The sequence below is a fragment of the Pseudopipra pipra genome, chromosome 3, assembly GCF_036250125.1.
Source record: "Pseudopipra pipra isolate bDixPip1 chromosome 3, bDixPip1.hap1, whole genome shotgun sequence".
Lineage (NCBI taxonomy): Eukaryota > Metazoa > Chordata > Aves > Passeriformes > Pipridae > Pseudopipra > Pseudopipra pipra.
The window spans coordinates 1546791-1567891 of record NC_087551.1 but is presented as its reverse complement, the minus strand read 5'-3'; the positions used below and the strand labels follow the sequence as shown (position 1 = coordinate 1567891).

General features: G+C 49.9%; 1 protein-coding gene across 2 annotated transcripts in view; it reads left to right on the top strand.

Annotated features, from left to right (window-relative positions):
* Window positions 1–2852: 2852 nt before the first annotated feature.
* Window positions 2853–21101, top strand: part of RTN4 (reticulon 4) — a 40345-nt gene continuing 22096 nt past the window's right edge. The window contains exons 1-3 of one of the 2 annotated variants that reach the window (XM_064650971.1): window positions 2853–3395; window positions 16144–16200; window positions 16980–19424. In XM_064650971.1, the coding sequence (XP_064507041.1) occupies window positions 2945–3395; window positions 16144–16200; window positions 16980–19424 (2953 nt within the window). In that variant the 5' untranslated portion in view covers window positions 2853–2944. The remainder of the gene's footprint in view (window positions 3396–16143; window positions 16201–16979; window positions 19425–21101) is intronic. The other variant, XM_064650972.1, reaches the window with a different exon arrangement.

Genomic DNA, 21101 nt, shown 5'->3' with positions numbered 1-21101 from the left:
GGTTTTGCAGTAGTGTCACTACTGGAGAGTGTGTTTTCTTCTTGCTTGTTAATTTGACTTGCTCAGGGAATCTGGAACTCCCTTCCTGTTTCCCTCCAAGACCTTTACTCACTTCCTGTCTCTAAATAAAAACCCTTTCATTTGTCCTTAATTGATGATAGAAACTCTTCCAAGTTTTCTGATAAAATCAGCCGAATTATATATAGACTTTACCTCCTTGTAGATGCCCAAAAATCCCCGTAGTTAGATATTTTAAAATGAATTTCAGTGCTGTGTCTAGCTCAGAATTTTCCAAGTTTTTAAAGGTACCTTGTTGCCTTAGGGTATATTTTAATGGAATTTTAAAAATCCATTTTCTAGTTTAACCGAGACACACAAAAAGTAGATTGGCTGGTGAAATTGTAAAGACTTTATTCAATCAAAATATTTTTATTTGCTATCCATCCATCCTGCTGCTGCTGTAACATCCCTTATATCGCTGTAAAAAGGGCTGACTTGAAAATATAAATGGATAATTTGTCAATAGAACACACAAAATCTGAGGGGCAAAGAAGACCTCACAGGTTGTCAAGTGCTTGTTCACCTGCTGGGGAAATTCATCTCTCTAGGGATAACAGTGATGTGTTTATAAAAATACTCTGCACATTCCTTCTAGTAATTTCTGGTAGAGATAGGGAATATTGATGTCTTTGTACATTCCTGGGAAAAAAAAATCTCATCTGGAATTTCCTGTGCCTGGACTGAGAGTGGATTGGGTGCAGGGAAGGGCTGTTGGAGGAGCAAGGGAAAGGGTGACAGCACCAGCTTCTCCAGCCTTGGCTTGGGAAAGCAAGGGCTGGATAAAGTGTGTTCCTAGAAATGAACATTCAGAGAAAAGAACAATTTAAATTAACGGGAGAAGGGGTAAGAGGACGTACACTGGCCTTGAGCCAACTAAGACTGGAAGCTGGAAGGAGGTCTCCAGTTCTGTAGAAAATGAGGTATTTTAGAAGGGCAGCAACAAATATTTGGGTGCAGACAGCTCATGCAAAGATTCTGGTCTGTTCTCCTGAGACAAGAGAGGCCTCGGTGCTGGGGCCCCACCGAGCCCCTCCACTGTGTGTTGCCATCCTGTTCCTCAGACAGCTGGAGATTGACCCCCAGTTCCATGCCAGAGACTCCTCCCATCCCTGCATCCATCCCTGCATCCATCCCTGCATCCACTGCATCCTTCATGGCAGAAGGGAAGTGACAGGAGAGCTGCTCTTCCTTCACTTCTCGTGTCTCACTGAACGTGCAGCTGCTTGCTCTGACTGTTTCCATGAACTAATCTCTTTATACAGGCATATGTGGGAGAATAAATCATCTGTGGGTTAAAACCCCGTAATAATGTTGGAGGAGTGTTAAATATAGCATTATAAGGCCTTTTGGTCTTATCGTGGCAGCTGTGTGGGTGGAAACTGCACCCAAAGAGATGCTATTTTAGTTAAATTAAGTGTTACCCTCAGGGCTTTGGCCAATGTTCCATCTCCAGCAGAAAGCTGGAGACCACAGCAGTCTGACAGGAGCCAACTTGGCAGGAGCCAAGTTTTCTTCTCCTCTCCCTCTCCTCTTTCCATTGCTCTTTCCTCTTCCCTTTCCTCTTTCCTTTCCTTTTTCCATTCCTCTTTCATTATTCCTTTCAGTTCCTCTTTTCCTTCCATCTTTTCTCTTTCCTTTCTCCTCTTTCCTCTCCTTTCCTTTCCCCTTCCCTTTCCTTTTTCCTTTCCCTTCCGTTCTTTCCCGCAGAAGTTGCACGATGTAAATGCAGACTTAGAGAGATGATGAGATGTGCTCGGGGGAGGCCCTACACTAACACGGGTGGTTAAACAACTTCGTCTCTTCTGACAATGCCTCCTCTCTGTTCTTTTTTCAGACTCGGGAAGGTTTTTGCATCATGTTTTGGTTAAACTCCCACTGCGCTCGGAGGAAGGCGCTGGCTGACTCCGCTTCCCACCCCAGGGGACGGTCCTGCCCGCGGTGATGGGCGCGATGCCCGAGGAGCGGGAGCGGGATGGGGACGGCGCCTCCCCCTCCCTCGGCCCCGCAGTGCGGAGACGCCTTCGGTCACATCCAGGGTGAGCGAACCCGAGTGCGGGTGGCTCGGGGCCCCGCACCCTCCGTCCCGGAGCCCGGCCATCCCCTCCCCTTTGGGAAATCGCCGAGTGCTTCTGGCCGCCGGTCAGAGGCAGCAGAAGAAGAGAAAACGGCGCCGTTGCGGGCGGAGGGGTTCGATGACTGCCCCCCTCGGGCCGTGCCCCCCCCGGGCCGTGCCCCCCCCGGGCCGTGCCCCCCCCGGGCCGTGCCCCCCCCCGAGCCCTGCCCCTCTCGGGCCGTGCCCCCCCCGGGCCGTGCCCCCCCCGGGCCGTGCCCCCCCCCGGGCCGTGCCCCCCCCGGGCCGTGCCCCCCCCCGGGCCGTGCCCCCCCCGGGCCGTGCCCCCCCCCGGGCCGTGCCCCCCCCGGGCCGTGCCCCCCCCCGGGCCGTGCCCCCCTCGGGCCGTGCCCCCCCCCGGGCCGTGCCCCCCCCGGGCCGTGCCCCCCCCCGGGCCGTGCCCCCCCCCCGGGCCGTGCCCCCCCCCGGGCCGTGCCCCCCCCCCGGGCCGTGCCCCCCCCGGGCCGTGCCCCCCCCGGGCCGTGCCCCCGCCCCGCCCGCCCGAACTTTCCCCGAGTTGGGCGGCCCCGCCCCGGGGCTCGCGCCACGCCCGATGCATATTCATGAGGGGCCGCGCCCGCCGCCGCTCCCCATTGGCGGCCGCGCTGCCCCCGCCGCTGCCATTGGGCGGTGCCGCCGTCGCTCGGCGCGCGGGGCGGGGCGGCCGCGCCCGCGGTGACTCACAGGGCGGAGTGCGGGTCCCGCAGCGGCGGCGGCAGCGCAGCCCGCGCCTCCCCCACCGCGCCGCTCATTGTTCCGTCCGCTCCAGGCACCATGGACGAGCTGGACCAGTCGCCCCTGGTCTCCTCCTCCTCCTCCGGGCCAGCCCGGCCGCAGCAGCCACAGTTTAACTACCAGTTTGTGCTCGACGACGAGAAGGAGGAGGAGGAAGAAGAGGAGGAAGAGGAAGACGAGGACGAAGACTTCGACGAGCAGCTGGAGGTGATGGAGAGGAAGCCCGTCGCGGCTCCCGCCGCAGCCCCGCAGGAGCGGCCGCCGCAGCTGCTGGACCTCGGCGGTCCCGCCGAGCCGCCCCGCCCCGCAGCCCCGGAGCCGCCGCAGCCCGACTGGAGCCCCCGGGGAGCCGTGTCCTCTTCTTCCTCCTCCGCCACCACGCCGTCCCCCGCGCAGGAGCAGCCCCCGGCCCCCGCCCGGCCCCTGCCCAAGCCCGAGCCCGCGCCCGCCGCCGCCCCCCGCAGAAGAGGGTCCTCGTCCGGCTCGGCTGGTGAGTGCCCCCGCCCCGGGGCCGGGAGGGCGGTGGCCGGGCTGGGGAGCCTCCGCCCGAGCCGCTCCGGTTCCCGAGCCCCGCTGCCCCGCCGGGAGGTTCCCTTTGTCTGCCGGCCCTCGGCCGCCTCCTGCGGCATCGCTCCCTCCCCTCCGCCGCGCTCGGGCGCGGTCCCGCTCCCCGCGGCCCCGCCGCAGCTCATGCGGGAAAAAGAGCTCCCCCTTCCCTTTCTTTCTTTTATTTTTTTTTTTTATTTTTATTGTAATTTCTTCTCTTTCCCTCCTCCTCCCGTCTGTGTTATGCTAATGGCGGGAGGGGGAAGCGCCGCCCCGGCCGCCGCCTCGCACATGGGCCGCCCGGGGGCGAGGCCGCCGCCGCCGCCTGGCAACGGCCGCGTCGCGGGGGGAGCGGGGGGCGAGCCGGGTACCGAGCCGGGTACCGAGCCGGGTACCGAGCCGGGTACCGGCCGAGCCCGGGGGTACCGGCCGAGCCCGAGGCACCGCGGAACCCGGCGGTACCGGCCGAGCCCTGAGGGGACCGGGCGTGGGGTCCGCGCGGCTCCGGCCGGCTCTGCCCCGGCGCACAGCCCGCCCCTCCCGCGCCGCATTGTCCCGGGCACGGTTCCCCCGGCCGGCCCGGCACTGCGGGCCTGGGCGTGGGAGCGCGGGGGAGGAGGGGAGCGCAGATACTTGTAATCTTACTCATGTTGAACGCAGCGGCCGCAGGGAGGGGCGAGGCGGGGGACTGCGGAGCGGCCGCCTGCCCTCCACCTGCCCGGCACGGCCCCGCGGCCGCAGCCCGCGTGGGGACGCCGCGCCCCGGCCGCGGACTGTGGGGCCGAACCCCGGAGAGGGAACTCGTAAACTCGTGAGGAATGTGTGGCAGCACAAAAGGCGCCCGGGCTGCTCGCTGGTGTAGGTGTGGCAGCCCTGGAGAAGAATGTCAACCCCCCGCCCTGGATGGCCACGGCTCTCACCTGGGGCTTCTCCAAGGCGTCGTCCCGAAATGTGGGGGAGTTCAGAGTTGTGTAGCGGGGGGGAGTGCCGCCCCCCAACAATTCTTAGTGCCGCTGGAATGCCAGAGCCCTTCTGGCAAGGTCTAATCCAGGAGCTGACCCGCATGACTAATGCCTTGCATGCGGATTCCGAGTGTGCTTTGGCTCTGCTTCTGCTTAATTCAGAGTTCGAGAGCTGACTCGAGGCCATTAAAACAGTGAAAAGGAACAAATCGAAGTGCCTCGTGATCACAGTGGTGTGTGCTCACCTTCATTGCTGCTCTGGCATTGCTGTGTTGTAAAGATGCAGGATTTCAATAATAACTTAGCATCGTGGTATGAGGGGGCATGATACTCAAGATCTAATCAAGAAAAGCATCTGGGACAATGATAAAAAAAAGGCCTGTTAAACCCGAATTCAGTTTTGTCAGGGGGAGTTTCACAGTGCGTTTTATTTGATGTGTGACAGGAGTTCCTGGCTAGTTGTGCTGTTGTCTCTCACGAAGCCTGGTTTTTTTGTTCCTCCGGAAGCTCTCGGTGTAGCAATACGCTGAGGAGATTAATTTTTTTTTCTTGTTTCCACCATTTGGAGGACAGATGATGACAAAAGCTTGCAACAGACTGAAGAGGAGGGATTCTGTGTGATGAGTGAACAGCATTTTTTTCTGGGCATGTTCTTTGAGTGGAGCTCTGGGTGGTTTAAACAGAACTGAATGGAAGAAATAAGATCAACCACATCGTGTTGCTTTGAAAAGTAGGGGAAAAAGTGTGTTTTCTGGAGGTGATTTGCTTTTCTGCTCTCTGACCCCTGAAGGATAAGGCAAAAAGAGCACAGTAATTCCAGAAATAGCTATTGGTTAGAGTAGAGGAGACCTGACTGTGAGAACTGCATCGTGTAGCTGAGAGTGGTATCAAAGAGTTATTTTAATGTGTCAGCGATGATTAATTTAGGGCTGAAGTGAGGACTGGCATCTGGGGGAGGCCTGGTTTCTAAAGACAAGGTGTTGTAACACAATGCTCCTGTAATGAGGAGTTGAAACCTTAGAGGCTGTGTACCTGAAACTCCTGGATGAGAGCATGGGCAGGTCATCTCCTGAACACTTTGGCCCTCTCAGATGCAGGAGTGTCCATTTAAACATCGGGTGTTTGTTGGTTTTGCATTTAGCAGTTGGTGTTAAAACGGTCTGAGGCAAAATATTTGGCTTGGCTTCAAGTGAGTTCCCTTTGAGTCATGTTGGGAAATGGGCAAAAGGAATTTTCTGCCTGCAACTGGTGGCAGGGTGACCGTGGCAGGGACAGCCACGTGGCTGGGGTGGTTCCCTCTGCAGAGTTATGGTTTCATTTACTTTGAGCTTTGAGAATAGTGGGGCTTCTTTGATCTGCAACAATTGGCCCTGCTGCTGCTTTTTGTCAGTGTAACAATAGCAAAAATGAATTGCCTGGGCACTGGCCCGTTCAGATGTGTTTGGTATATACATGGGGGTGTTTTGAAAAAGAAAACCTCTGTAATTGCTATTAGTTACACACTTAGGAGGATTCGGTATCATTGTTATAAGAGACTGGGACATAATTATATGTGGTGCAAGTCCTTGGCAGGGTAACAGCAGCCTCCCTCCAGAAGGGCTAATATAAATATTTGCAGGAGAGGAAAACAAGCAGGAGCACTGCAGTCAGACCTGGGCTGTCCTGGGTGCTTTCAGGTTCTTTGGTACTGTTTTGGGGGTACCAAAACCTACAGTCCTTCTAGAGACATTGCTACTTAAATCTCTTGATTAGTTGACTGTACATACAGTGCAAAGGAGGGTCAGTCTGAGGTAGTTGAACGTGGTCAAAGCAATGCCCCCTCTTTTTTTTTTTTATTTTTTGGCTTGCTGCCCAAAGTAAGAATAACCACTGTACTATGATGAGTAGGTACCACTTCCCTTCTAGATCCTGCAGCACTAAATCCTGCTCTTAAAGGGAGGTCATACATCACTTTCCTGGAAGAGACTGTTGTGTTTGGAAGTTACACTGCACTTACAAGAAGCTGTATACAAAAGCCACCAGCCTGGCCCGGGGCCAGCATGCAGAGAGAATAAAGATGTTTCCTTGTGTCTCACTTGCCTGCACTGACCTCGGGTAAATACACATGCAAATGCCGTGAAGGGCCAGCTTGTTCATCAGTCTTGGGTTTCCATTTGATTGTGTGGGGTTTTTTCTGTAATTCCTCCATGCTGAGGAGAGCTTTCAGGAGGGGGGTGTGCTTACGAGCCAGACAGTGTCAAACGCAGGTCAGCAGAGCTGCCTGGAGCTGTCCTGTGCCCTGGCCAAGCTGAGCTGCAGGAGGTGCTGATGGAATGCAGGGATCTATCCCTGCCTCTGCTCACCCCACACACTGACCCTTTTTCCCTCCACGTCCTGGCATTTGTGTTTTGGACAAATTCTAAAGCAGCACATTTGCCCCTCAGATTTTCTTGCTGCTCTGTGTGCATGGACTTGGACAGAGGAGTGTGTGGATTTTAAGGACATGATGCAGCATGACTTGGAAAAAATCCATAGCTGTCCTTGAATGCTACCAGTGGTGACTTTCATCTGCACCCTTCATTGATTAAAATATGTTCCCACCGATCTTCAGCATCTCTCTGAGGTGCAAGACCCTTTCTCTTCCCAGATATACCCGTTAAAGCTCTAAGGGAGGTGGTCACAAACTGAGTTATCTTGGATAGAAGGTGATTTTTTATATATATATATATATATATATATATTAGAAGGAGGAGAGTAGTCAGCCATTTGACTGGTACAGTAAAGCTGGTATCTTTATTTTCATGTTTCATGTTCCCATCTAGGTGAGTTCAACAAGGGATCGAGTTATCTCTTCAGTTTTATTCAGTGTCCTGTGCAGTGTCCAGCACTGGGCCTGTGTCTGTAGTGGAGCTGCTGTCAGAGTTTCAGGAGCCAAACAGCTCCTCTGTTAACAGGAGTGTGTGCAGGGACAGTGCTGCCAAGTTCATGGGACGTTTGCTTCGTGTGTGTAGCCCTTGACTTGCTCTCCAGGATAAAACCACACGGCTCCCACCCCCCCTGTAATGATACAGCCCTCAGGGAAGCTGGGAATTGCACTGGGAGTTTTCCCCTTGGAGATTAAATCCTACAAACCACATGTTTGGAGACAATGAAGCACCACTGTTTGTTTGCCCCTCATCCCCTTCCTCCCTGTCTGTACTTGGGGAAGTTTGGGGCTATGGAGTGACCCCACAGTCAAGTCCCCCGTGCTGGACTCTCTTGTCCCCTGGCTGTATCCCTGCTGGTGACCATGGAACCTCCCTCTGACCTCTCAGATAACCACAGGCAGCACTCCTGGAAGTCAAGGAGGACATTCAGGCTTCCCACTCAGTGGTTTTCTCCTGCTGACTGCTACAAAGTTCTGGGAGAGTGGATTGTGTTTTCACTTTTCCTCCCTCTCCCTCCAGTATCCTGGGGATTTTGGAGAGCACCCAGTCTGGGAGCCTGGCTGTAGCAGGAGGCATACAGGCATCCCTCTTCACCCTGGAGAGCAGTGTTCCCATGCTGTTGGAATTCTGGGGGACTTTGATGCTTGCCAAGCAGTTTTGAGGGGCTTTAGAGGCTTTGTGTGCCTGCTTCCATGTCCATTTTCCACAGCCATGGATCTGCCTGGCAGGAACAAAGGCTGGTTAACCTCGAACCTGAGCCATGTCTGGCTGTGCTGCAGTTACATTTATTTTCTGTTAATATTTTGAAAGATGCTTTTTAGTTTTGGTTTTTTTTTTTCTTTTTAAGCTGGCAAGTTTCTACAGTAACTATGAAACTCAGATTAAAAAAAAAATAGCAATGCAGAGCTCAATCTGAAAATGTCCTTCGAGTTCCAGATAGTTTTGGAGCAAGGAAATAGTTTTTGGTCTTTTGTTGGCTGGGAAATGTAAAGCAACATATAGCTCACAGGTAAATTGTCTTGAGGTATTCAGAATTGCTTATGCATGAAGTAGGAGGAAAATTGTGTAACTATCAATCTGCATTAGAAATGAAAGAGGAAAAAAAGCTATTATTGCCAAGTAAAAACAGGGAACTGTGAGGCCTCAGTAGAACATGAGGTGTTTTCTTGCAGGTTTTATTTTTTTATTATTTCTTGGCCTATGATCTAAGATAGGAATTACTGCTGTTATGCTTTGGAATCACTGCATAATATTTTCTGCTTATTCTCCAGTCTCAGTTTTTAGGGCAGCACAGCCCAGCCAGGACTGACCCCTGAGCTCCAGCTGGATGGCACAGGGTTGGGGGGGGCCTTTAACTGGCCCTTCCATCAGTAAGGACTGTTACAGCAGCAATGAAATAATGGCCTTATTAATATTCACAAAGTCTGAGAAAATCAAATTATCTCAGTGGAATGTTTTTGTCTTTCAAATGGAAATAATCAATCTGCTGCCAGCTGTAACTGTCAAAATAGGAAGATGTTAAATCGGATTGGATTTTAAGGTTTTAAATTACTACTTTCCCCCATGGTTTTCATGTGTTTGTCTCCACTTGTTGCTTTCTGATGTCTAAAGAAAGAACACTTCTAGTTTGATTTCCCCCCACTCATGTAGAAGTGTTGGGAATACCAGCCTGACTCTCCCTGGCTTTGCTGGGATCTTGCTTTGTGTCAGGAAATGCTGTCAGCCTCAGCTTGCAGCTTTTTAATGAACAGGGCAATCATGTCATCAACTTCATCAGCTCGGCAGAATATGTTAATTAACATGTCTTTAATAAGACACAAGATGGAGATAAATATAAACTTTCCTGTTGCCAGTTAAAAATGTTGTCAGTCTGTCAAAGCCCTCCTGCTTTCCCAGTTATCCCCGCTTTGTGACAGTTTTCTTGACCTCTGCTGTCCCCTCTTCTCTGACAGGAGCTAAACCCCCTCAGTGCCTGTCATCCCCTGTCCCCTGTGTGTGCTGAGGAGTGCAGGGCCAAGGCCAACAGATGACAGAGCAGGTGTGGGGCCTTCAGGAGCAGGTTGGAGCTGCAGAACAGAAAGGAAGGAGCAAGGAGGAAAATGGCAGTGGTGGCAGGGAGGTGGCTTCTTTTGTGGCCTTCAGCCTGGCCAAAGGGGTGAAGTTAGAGTGTTTTAGACCCAAGTTGTCTTGAAAAGATCACACTGGTTGGTAGGAAAATCAATTTTTCCCTCTATGTCTTTTGTGTCTTAAATGACACACAAGTGGATTGGCAAGACCTGTGTTATCCCAATGTACTGCAGTGCTGGTTGGTCACAGGGACAGCAGGACACTGGGGATCTTCACGCTGCTTTATTAAAAATGTTCTACAGATACTAATGGCCAGAATGTTCTTTTTCTCTCTTTTTTTTTTTTTTCTTTTGAGAAGAAGATTTCTTATGCACCAATTTGTTTTTATTTTGCAGACTGTAAGCTCTTGTGTCAGAGGCTTGTCACACAAGGTAACGTGTTGGGAAGAGATGCCAGAAGAAATCAGTGGCATCTCTGCTCCATTCTTCCAAGATTAATTTAGCTAATAAACACATTCTTCTGCAATGATAAGGTTGCTAATCTAAATACTGCTTAATTTGTTTAATTGTGGGGAAGGCAGGGAAAAATTCCATCTGTACAAATCAGTGAAAGGGAATCTTATGATTGGTATAATCTCTAAAATTAAATTGGATCATGTCTGCATAATGATAGGATTTGCATGGCTCTTTAGACCTCCTCCCTTTGAATAAGTTCTGATGTAATTATTATATTTTTCTGCTTTGTGGTACTGCCAGAACCCAAATTGCTGTTTGTTACTTCAATGTATGGTAAAGAGACTGGGTCTTAAGAGTTATTTAGTTTTTAGAGGAATCATCTAGTATTTTTTGTTTGGTTTCAGATATTGCCAAAGACTGAACACTTGGCTGTAAATCTGTGTCTGGCTGGACATGTGTGTTTGCAGTTGGCTACACTGCTTCTTTCTGCTTCTTTTTAATGAAATAGATTGAAATAGTGGAAATTGGTGACTGGAAATGCTGAATCTGGGAATGTTCCCAGCTGAGAGAGCTCTACATTAATGTTAAGCCTTGCTATGAACTCTGTTTGATTTGGATTTTAGACACAGTTGTGATTGTGAAGGGGGTGTTGGAGGCTGGGAGTGGTTGGGGTTCATTGTGCCCACCTGACTGCAATGAAGGGAGGCTTTCCCCCCAGCTGGTGGCAATTTGGGCAACAAAGCAGGATTTGTGATTGGCCAGTGGCTCAGCTCCTTGGAGAAGGCCCTTGGGTGTGCCCTCACTCCTCCTGAGCCTGCTCTGTGCTCAGAAGCCCAGGGGGTTTCTCTTGGCTCCTCTGAGGATTGAACTTTCCTCCTGCTGACCCCTGTGGATTGTTGGAATGGGAGAGGTCCGTGCATCCCTGTGGATTGCTGGAATGGGAGAGGTCTGTGCATCCCTGTGGATTGCTGGAATGGGAGAGGTCTGTGCATCCCTGTGGATTGTTGGAATGGGAGAAGTCTGTGCATCCCTGTGGATTTCTGGAATGGGAGAGGTCTGTGCATCCCTGTGGATTGCTGGAATGGGAGAGGTCTGTGCATCCCTGTGGATTGCTGGAATGGGAGAGGTATGTGCATCCCATTTCTGGGAATGTCTCTTGTATTCTTGGTGTGAGAACAGTTTCTTTGGAGCTGAACTGCGAGGCTTTGTTCTTTGTTTGTTTGGTTTGAGTAACAAAACCCCAGATAAAAGGCTGTCCCTGCTCTGAGGAGGTGCAGGGACACTCCCGTGGGTGAGGGGCTTTTGGTGGAAGTGGCTTTATGGAACCAGCCTCTGGAATGCTCTTTGGATCCTGTCCAGGGTGTCACTGAGCAGAAGGGTGCAAGGCTGAGGTGAGACTGGCAGTTGTGTCTGAAGGGTTTAATGGCCTTTCTGAAAGGCCCCTTGTAGTGGGGCCTGGCTTTGGCAGTGTGGGAATGGTGGTGGGGAGTGTTGTGACAGAGCAGAGTTACCTCCTCTGCCTTGTCCATCTGTTCTTGCTGGGCTTGGCACCTGGGGAGTGCTGCTGCCTTTCTTTTCGCTGAAGAGCTGATCAAAAGGAGAAGGAATGGCCCAGCCTTACCTCTGCCACTGCTTTCCAGGCTCTGCATTGCTGGCACTTTGCCTCAAGTGGAGGTTTTTGCAGCTGCGAATTGTACCATGAAAAAATGATACTGGAAAAAAAAACCCCTTGCCTAAACCAGTGTTTGGTTATAGATCTGTGCTTAGACAACAGGAAAACACATCTTGCTGGAGCCCTGTGCATGCAGAACCAGGCTGTTTAAAGCAGCAAGCATTGCTCAAAATGCTCATTTTGAACTTTTCTTCCTTGTTTCAGTTAACATGAAATGAGAAATCTCCTGTGCAGTGCAGGTGATTCCACTTGCAGTAATTTCCACGAAGGCCTGCAATGACCTGCAGCTGCTCTTGTTACTGATCAAAGTCTTGGATCCTTTGGTGATCCCAGCTGTGGTACCCTCAAGATGTTCAAAATGGAGCTCCTTTCTCCCCTCAAATCTTCAACAAAATCTCCATTTCCTGTAGCAGCTTGTACACTTTGCTCCAAGATTTCCAGTATTTTACAGTTGGAGTTTCCTACTTTGGAAACTTGTCTTTATAAACTTACACCTTTAACTAAGAGCCAAATGAGAAAAACTAGTGATTTGCTGTGGCTCTGCAGCGTGATCTAATGATGTGAAAATATGCTATTATAGGTTAATGTTCCTAATGGCTTCAATATTTGGTGAAATCCCATATTTAGAACAATGGCATCATAGCAGGAGGTGATTTAAATGGAGTTTGTGTAGGCAGCTGCTTTTCTCGGGAAATTCTTGTGAAGTTGTGTGCCCTTGTTTTGTGCTGCATGTGGAAATCAGGCACCCAAGAACTCGAAATAATAATTCCATTTAACTTTTTAATGGCCACTTGGACTGTGTTGCAAACACAGCCCGAGATTAGAAGTGCTGACACAGGAACAACTGGGTGCACTGGAGAAAGAAACAGTTTCTCTTTTCCTCTCTGCCCCGAGGGGTTGCTGCAAAGGGAACTTTCACACAAGGCCTGAGTCAGGTCCCAGCTGTCCTTCCTCAGAGTATTAATTTACCCTGTTTTCCTTTATTGTGAAATATTTATGTTCCAAGCAGTGTCCCCCTGTGGGAGGTGTGTAAGGTAAAGCAGTCCCTGTCCTGTCAGCCAGGAGTGGATCCTTACACACTCCAGGCTGAAGTCCTGCTTTCCTTTGGCAAATGTTTTGTGGGAAGGGGAAAAAAAACCCAAACAACTGTTTTCTCATAAATTGCTTTTCTTGGAATTGTCAGTTTACTACTTCTGAGTGTTAAACAGTCTTCTCTTTTTCTCTGGAAATCTTTGCAGCAAACTTTCACCTAATTTGTTATCTGGGAAACCTCCCTCTGTTTATTTGTCAACTTTTTATCTGAAACTTTGATATTTAAATGGAAAGTTTTATGCTGGTGATATCAGCATCTTAGTGTTAGTGGGGATTCAGCAAAAATTAAAATTAGAGTTTGAAACCACACTCCTTTGTCATGCTGGTGTCAGGGGTTTTTTATTTTTAAACAAAACTGAAATCTGATCTGGTTGGGGAACCTTGTGTTTTAGCTGAGATAATAGAGTTTGGAAGTAGGAAGGTTCATGTTGATGAAAGAAGCTACAGGGTTATTTGTGGGTGGCTTTTTGGGGGGAATATTTAATTTGCAGAATGTTTCTGGTTAAAAATAGGAATGCAGTCAGACAGGTTGAGTGTGAAGTTCTCTATAAAAGCCATTGATTGGAGTGCTCAGTCACTAATATGAAGTGATACCACTCATAAATAAGAGGTCAACCTTCACTGCAGTGCTGAAAGTACTTTACTAACCTGCATCACTAGGGATTTTTGGCAGATAAAATTGGGAGTAAAGACTTTTTTCCTTGAGATTGTGTTCATTTCGAGCTCTCATTCTTCTGTATTTCACGAAACGAATCTGTCTTCTGAGGAGGGATTAATTTAGGAGGGATTAATTGAGCAGTTCATCTTCCTGAAGGAGATTTTGAGGTATGATTTGTAAAAACTGGTGATTGCTCAGATTTTCTGTCTATCTTTGGGTGAAACTTTGCTGTAGAGGAGGCTCACCTTGCAGGTCAACTGAAGTGTTTTAAATATCCACCTTTGCTTGAAATCATCTTGCTTAGAGCTTGCTGTACTCTGAAGGTTTTTAACCTGATTCTTGTAGTAGTGTGCTACTTGTTTGTGTGTTTTTGTCACTAATTGCTGCCATTGAGCTGCAGAGAGGCAGAGCCCCTTCAGTGGGATGTCCTGGCTGTGCCCTCTGTGCCCACAGAGGGTGCTGCTGGAAGGGCTCTGCCTGCAGCACAGGAGGGGAGGATTCCTCAGTGCACTTGTCCCTGCCATCCCTGTCACCGTGTCACAGAGTTACAGGCTGCAGGCACTGCTGGGTCAGCTCACATCCCCTGTCACAGAGTTACAGGCTGCAGGCACTGCTGGGTCAGCTCACATCCAGTGTCACAGAGTTACAGGCTGAAGGCACTGCTGGGTCAGCTCACAGCCATGCTGCTCTGGGAGCTGTCCTGCCCTGCTTGCCTGGAGGTGTTGCACAGGACCACAGCAGGAAAAAGCCCTTGTATCTCTTTCCTCCCAGCAGGAAAAATGCCATTCTGAGGTGGGTGGAGGGAGAGTGGGTGGTTCTCCTTGGCTGCTTAGGAAATACTGCTTTTATGTAATCTCTTCTCACACTCCAGCTCTGGGTGGAAAATAAAGGTTGGGTGTGGACATAAAATCCTGCCATTAAGAGACCCTGGGAATTCAGGGGCTGGCAGAGCCATTGTGTGTTTGTGTGGAGTAAATGGAAGCCAGACCTGAGGAGGACTTTGTGCACTGTGCTGAGAAATGACAGCCCGTGCTCCTGAAACCCAAACATCTCTCTCTGGGCTTGCAAAGTCTTCAAAAGATTTGAAACCTAGAATTTTGGGTCGAGATTGCTGTTGGCCTTTGGGCAGGAAGGGAACTGCACCTTCAGGGACTTCTTGTGCATTTTCCTTTTCTCCTCCTTACCCCAGTGGACTCTGTTGTCTTTCTTTGCCCTTCTTTCTGTGTTTGCAGCACCTCCTCTCCCCTGGTTTATTCCCGGTTCCCTGGGAGCCCCTTTCCTGCCGGGCTCTCCGAGGGCCCGTGGTGGTACCTGGCCCCACAGGGCTGAGCCTTGCAGTCCTTGGTGTCACATATTGATCCCTTGTCCTCCAGTGGGGGGTTTGTCCTTAAAAGCTTTTGCCACCACTGAGCTGTGACACCGCTTTGCTGTGCTCTAAATTTGGAATTGAGGTTTCTCTCTGTGTGGTCTAATGGAAAAGCATCATTTTTAGAAAGCTGAGCAGAAATCCCTTTGGTCCAGCAGGAGTTGAGGGAGCTTCTAAACACCAAGTCCTGCACTCCAGCTTTGTTACTGCCTCCTGTTAGCTTCAAGGGAGCTTTATAATCCACAAAACACAGCAAGGGAGAAATGTTTTGCCAAACCAAACCAGCCAACTGTATATTGTGACAGGAAATGCAGGTCTGAGGAGACTTGGTTTTTGGAAAAGTGCTGGTGGGATTAACTTGAGTAAGCCAGGCAGGTCATGAGTGTCTGCAAGTGACATTGCTCCTGCACAAAGCTGTGGTTCAGTGCCAAACCACAGCTTAGCTTAAAGCCTTGCCTCACTGGGTCATCATGGATGTGCTGCTGCATCTACCATATTTCTCACTTCTTACCTTTCATCTCGTAAAATCAGTTGCTTCTATTATTGTTTGCTTTTAATTAAAAAACAAACAAACAACTGTGAAAACCATCTTTTCCAGTACTTGATTTTTGTCCAGGCAAATAGCAAAACTGTACTGAAAATTAAAAATCTTGTTTTAAATGCTTTAATGTAATTTTGCCTTCTGCCTTAATTTGGAAACTTTATGCACTTTTCAGAACAAAATATATTTTCCTAACTGTTACTATTTTTGCATTAATGTAAAGCCAACAGGCCGTGGTGGACCTGGGAAAAATACTGATGCAGAAATGCAGAGGTCTGGTTTTGCTTTGCCTGGTTCCTCATGGCTGGTTTTGCTGCTTTGGGTGGAAATTGGAGAGCTGGGTTTGTCTGGTGAGATATTAGGCTTAAAACAAACTCAGCAAGGCCAGACTGGCTCCTCGGATCATACCAAAGAAGGTTTTCAAAGCAATGCTTGCCCATGTTACAACACAAGAAAAATGAAGGTGTAAAGCCATCAGTCCTTTCCTGTTCCCAGTTTGCCCAGTATGGGAGTATGTGTGTGAGTGCTCTGTTTGGGGGGGTTTCAGGCTTTATTTAGTGCTGGTACCTCGGCACAGTGTGGGGTTGAACCTCCTGGGGCTGCTGCTCTCCCAGCAGCGGGTGGGTGCTGGAGCCCCTCTGGCACGAGGAGCTGGGTGAGGACACTGTGGCACTGCCAGTGCCAGGGCAGCTGCTCTGCCCTGGGGGAGTGTTTCCATCCTCAGGACAGTGGCTGCTGTGCTGTGTCCCACCCTCTGGTTGGCACTGGCTTGGAGGGTGAGATCCCCCAGTGAGATCCACGGGGAAATGGGGGTGTTGTCTCTGCCACATCACCCAGCCCGTGTGGTGTTCCCTGGTTCTTCTGTGGGTGTTGGCTCTGGATCTCTGGATTCCTGGGAACTGACTGCTCGTGTGCTCTGTCCCCTCTTCAGCCTGCCCTTTACTTCTGCTGAGGTTATTTGTTTGTTTTTCAGATGAGACCCTTTTTGCTCTTCCTGCTACACCTGCGCCTCTGATGCCCTCCTCTGCAGGCAAGTTCTCTCTGCTCCCCTTTGTCTGACCCCTCCTGCATTTCTGAGCTCATTAACCCTTTCCCTTTAGTCTGCCTTGACTGAAAGTCAGCACGGGTCCAAGAATAGCCTCTGTCACATTTCTCAGATTTGACTTGGCAGTCGATCTATTCCAGATTTTAATAAGCATTCATTTCTTGACATGGCAAACTGTTGGATAAACAAGATACAGCCATCTGTGAATTCTTGGACCCTTGATGTAGGAGAGAAGTCGATAGTGTTAACAGGTTAACACGTAGAGCATAGTTGCTTTACTGGTTTAGCAGAAAGGTTTAATCCACAGTAACTTTCTGCAGTATTTTATAGAAGTAAAATTTATACCTGTAGCATTTATGTAGTGGGTTTGGTTTGGTACAGTGTCCACCAAATTCCCATTTATGAGAAGTGTCAGAAAAGCCTTTGCTGGCACACATGTTTATGGCCAAGCACACACAGGTCCCCTCTCTCTGTCTCACCTTGCCACCCTCCCACTCTGACTTTGTTAATATTGCCCTCTGTACTTAACCTGGCACCTTCAGCTTTACTGAGATCTTTGTGCTGCATAAAGTTGCTGCTTCTCCAGCCTCTTCTGCCAGAAGTGAACTAGAGTAGCTCTAGCTGGATACTGTGTATTCATGGCTCCCAGTATCCATGGTAGAACTTGGAAAAGCCTCTAACTAACTAAAACCATGTGAACCTGTCTTGAAAGTTTGCATTGACTTAAGAGCACTTGCATTCTCTAACTTTCCTTTCTGTCACAGACAAAGGTCTGGACTTGCAGGAGCAGCCAGGTAGCACTAAGGCGCTTGGGCAAGAGGATCTCACTGCAGTCCCGCTTGGTCCTGCTCCTTCTCTCCCCTCCTTCTCTCCTCTCTCAGCTGAGCCCTTTAAAGAGCACACAGCCTTTGGTACACTCTCAGATGGATTACCTGCAAGAGGCATTTACCAGGAAAGTGCAAGTGAGGTTTATAAGGAAACAATGAAAAATGCCAGAAATCCCTTCCTTGCAGAGGGAAATGACAAAGACATTTCAGAGATGAAACACTCAGAACCCCCATTTGCTAAAGCAGAAGCAGCCATTTTCTCTCCTGCTAAAGAAGAAACACAGCTAGAGGGCCCTAAAGAATTACCTAACCTGGAGAAAATGCCTGCACAGCCTCTGAAAATGTCTCCAGAAACTCCCCAAGACTTGTTTGAGAGAAAGGAGGAAGATCTGTTCCATAGCAGAGACACGTCCGGGGCTGGTGATCACCGTGAGAAAGGGGCGCTGAAGGAAGACCCTCTTAAGAGGGAAGAATATGCAGATTTCAAACCGTTTGAGCCAATATGGGAAATAAAAGGTGCTAGTCATGGACTGAGCAGCATGAGGGAGGATGTTGGAAGTAAGATAGATGCCAAACCGCAGAGCAGTTTGGATGAGAAATATGGCGTGGGGAAGCTGAATGTGCAGAAGGATTACGAAAGAGAGAGCGAGGGCAGCGCTGAAGAGCCCTCTTTCCCAAGTACCCCAGAAGCTGTAAAAGAACCTTCGCAGACTTACATCACTTGTACTAAATTTGACTCCTCTCCGAGTCCTGATGGTAACAAAGGCAAGTCTCTGTCTCCACTGGAGGAAGTCACTTCAGAAAATAGAACCGACGACGAGAAAAAAATTGCCGAGCTGAAGGCTCAGACGAGCCCAGAACCAGGTAATTTTAGCGCTGGAGCAGTTGGCAGGCGGGAAGGGCAGGGGGCTGACTCTGCCAAGGCAGAGAGCGGGGTGGCAGTGCCCCCTGACGCTGCAGCCAACATGCCCGAGGGGCTCACCCCCGACCTGGTGCAGGAGGCCTACGAGAGCGAGCTGCACGATGCAGCGGGGACAAAGCTGGCTTACGAGCCCAAGATCGACTTGGTTCAGACCTCCGAGTCGGCACAGGAGACCCTGAAACCCGTGGCCCAGATCTGCCCCTCCTTCGAAGGGGTGGAAGCCGCTCCCTCTCCCATATTGCCAGACATCGTCATGGAGGCCCCGCTGGGCACTGGGGCTGCCGGGGCAGAAGCGTCTGCTGTGCAGCTGGAAGCTTCCCCCTTGGACACCTTCAGTCCCGCTGCCAAGTACGAGAATGTCAAAGCAGAGGCTGAGAAACCTCCCCTGTACCAAGAGGCAGTGAATGTGCCTCTGACACAGCCCCAGGAAGCTAAAGAGGCATTAGCATTTAAACAGCCTGCTCCCGAGAGCAGCTCCACTCCAGAAGATCTGGAGACTCCTTATATATCCATTGCATGTGACTTGATTAAGGGAACAAAAGTCCCTGGTGAAGCTGCTGCTCCGTCCTTCCCAGAGTACTCGAAGGCACCGATAGCAGAATGCATTCCTCAGGATGTGCCTGAACACAAGGAACTGGAGGGAAAACTGTCCCCCCAGTTTGGCAAATCCGAGCTGTTCAGTAGCCAGGCAATAGCTGACTTTGCTGAGGAAGCCAGTGAGGAGCCATCTCTCCTGCGAACAAGCAGATCCACTGAGAGCATTGCAAGTGAGGAGGAACACGAGGAAGCACTGGGGGGTTCAGCAGCTGCTGCAGGCAAGCCTTACCTGGAGTCATTCCAACCCCAGCTGGACTCTTCCAAAACTGTTGCTGCTCTACCATCTGAGCCAATACCTGCAAAAACAGCCAAGGCAGAGAAGATTGCTCTTCAGATGGAAGAGCTGGATGCTTTGGCGTATTCAGCTGATGTGTCTGTTGCTATGGAACCAAAAACAGGAGATGACAAAGCTCTCTCACCCATGGACTCTTCCCCAGTCTCAGTGGAAGATGACTTTGTGATGTTGGCTCATCCTAAAACCTCTCCTGAATTCATGACAGAAGCCACTGAGAGAGAAGGAATGCACAGAGATGAAGAGATCAGTAAGGTGACCCAAGGTGAGAAGAGGCAGTTGCCTTGCCCAGAGCTGCCCTGTGACCTGTCTGTGAAGAATGTAGAAGTAAAAGCCAAGGAAGATACCAATGCCTTGAAAAAGTCCTTGGAGGCTGTGGACAGAGAAGTGCCTGAAGTACCCACGATGTCCTTACCGGCCACAGATACCTCACCTTTACCTGCTGACAGAGAGATAGTCAGTGTAGGAAAACCAGGAGCTGTTGAGAAGGAAGCTGAGAAAGAACCTGCTTCTGTTAAAGAAAAGAAAAAACCTACTGCTGTATTTTCAGCCAAGCTGACTAAATCTTCAGGTAATCTGTGTATGCTGTCTTGCAGTTTGCTAATCCGCATAATTCTGTAGCTAAACTTAAGCATGTCATAACTTGCTCTTTTTAAGTGTCTTTCTGTGAACTTCTCTCTGCAGGCCGGGGGTAACAGGCACCGTTAGTGCCTGCACTTGTACCTTTTCCATATTCTGATTGCTGTAGTGCCTTTTTTCTGTTTATCAGGGATGGACTCGCTGTCTCCAGTGTTCTCCTTCAGTTCTCCTGCCCGTGGTGTGTGGATGCAGAAATCAGCCTCCCTGGCACTGGGTGGCCCCCCAAACTCTCTGACTGGGATAGGAAGCCATGGGTGGTGTGTGCACCTCATTTGAAAGAGGCATTTCTTCCTTTGCTTTAACAGTTTAGACATCAGACTTAGGAAAATAACCCTTCTGCTCCTGTATTGCCTGGAACCTGGCAAAGAGCCTGTGCATCTCCACACTGCAGCCTGGCCAGTGGTTTAAAACAAGTGCTGCACAAAAGGGAGCTGAACATTCAGGTTACTAGAAAACTGGCCATTAAGAACTTGAGTATCCTGCAGACACTAAAATTGGTTTATACACAGCCCAGGTATTAATTTCTGTTTCTCTTTCAGGTCAGGCTTGCACTTGGTTGTGGTTAATTTTTCTCAGGTGCAGTTACAGTAGCAGGAAGTCGAAGGAAGAATAAGAGCACTGTCATGTTGCAGTTTGTTCTCCACACTGAACACTTAGGGACATTCCAGCCCTTGTAGACCAAAGGAGTGCTGTGGGATATCTCAGCACTGCTGTTACTTAAGCCTTGACCAGAAGCATTCACACTAAAAACCAGCTCCTGTAGAAGCACTCTTTGGTGCTCTAAACAGAAACCCAGAGGTCAGTTTGACTCAGCAGCAGTGGTGTATTTGTGCAGCAGCTACAAGCTGCAGTTCATAGAATAGAATCATGGGACATCCTGAGTTGGAAGGGAAGAATGGGAATGTTGAGGAGAATGTGAGTGTTGATGCAAAAGAAATAGAGTTTGGAAATTAAGGTGCAAAATGTTGTATTTCTGTTGACCTTTGCATAATAGCTGCCATTTCTCCTGTCTCACCCCTTCTGGACACACAGGTAGGCAGAAAGGAGAGTTTTGCTTTTCCCTTGGGGTGGAATTTCAGTGATACTTGCACTGCTAAAACACTGAGTGTGTTCTGCAAAGTCTCCTCTCCTTTCCCTCTGACTTCCAGCAGATCATACTGTCTGGAGAACAGCTGCTGTGGATCTGGGACTTCATGTCAAGGGTTAATTGCTTAGAGCTCAGACTGCTTTGAAAAAAACCAGAGCAGACAAACCAAACCACTACACTTGTTATAGAGCTTCTGTGAGTTCTTGTAACAGGAGACCTTTGCAGAGGGGTCTTTAACCACGACGTGGGTCAGACTGGGGGTGGCCCAGCACTGCCTGGGGAGGGACACCCTTCCTTGGGCTCTGAGGAGGACACAGCTGCTGCTCTGCTGACTGGGGAGCTGCCAGAGGAGTGCACAAACCCATCTGCAAGAGCAGGAGGGAGCTGAATGTCCTTTTCCCATCCAGTGGCCCAGTGCTGGGGGACAACTGTGGCAGTGTTGGTGTGAGCTGGGCTGGGCACTGCAGTCTGGCAGTGCTGTGTTGGCCCTAAAGCAGCTGCAGTTCTCGTTTGTGACGTGCT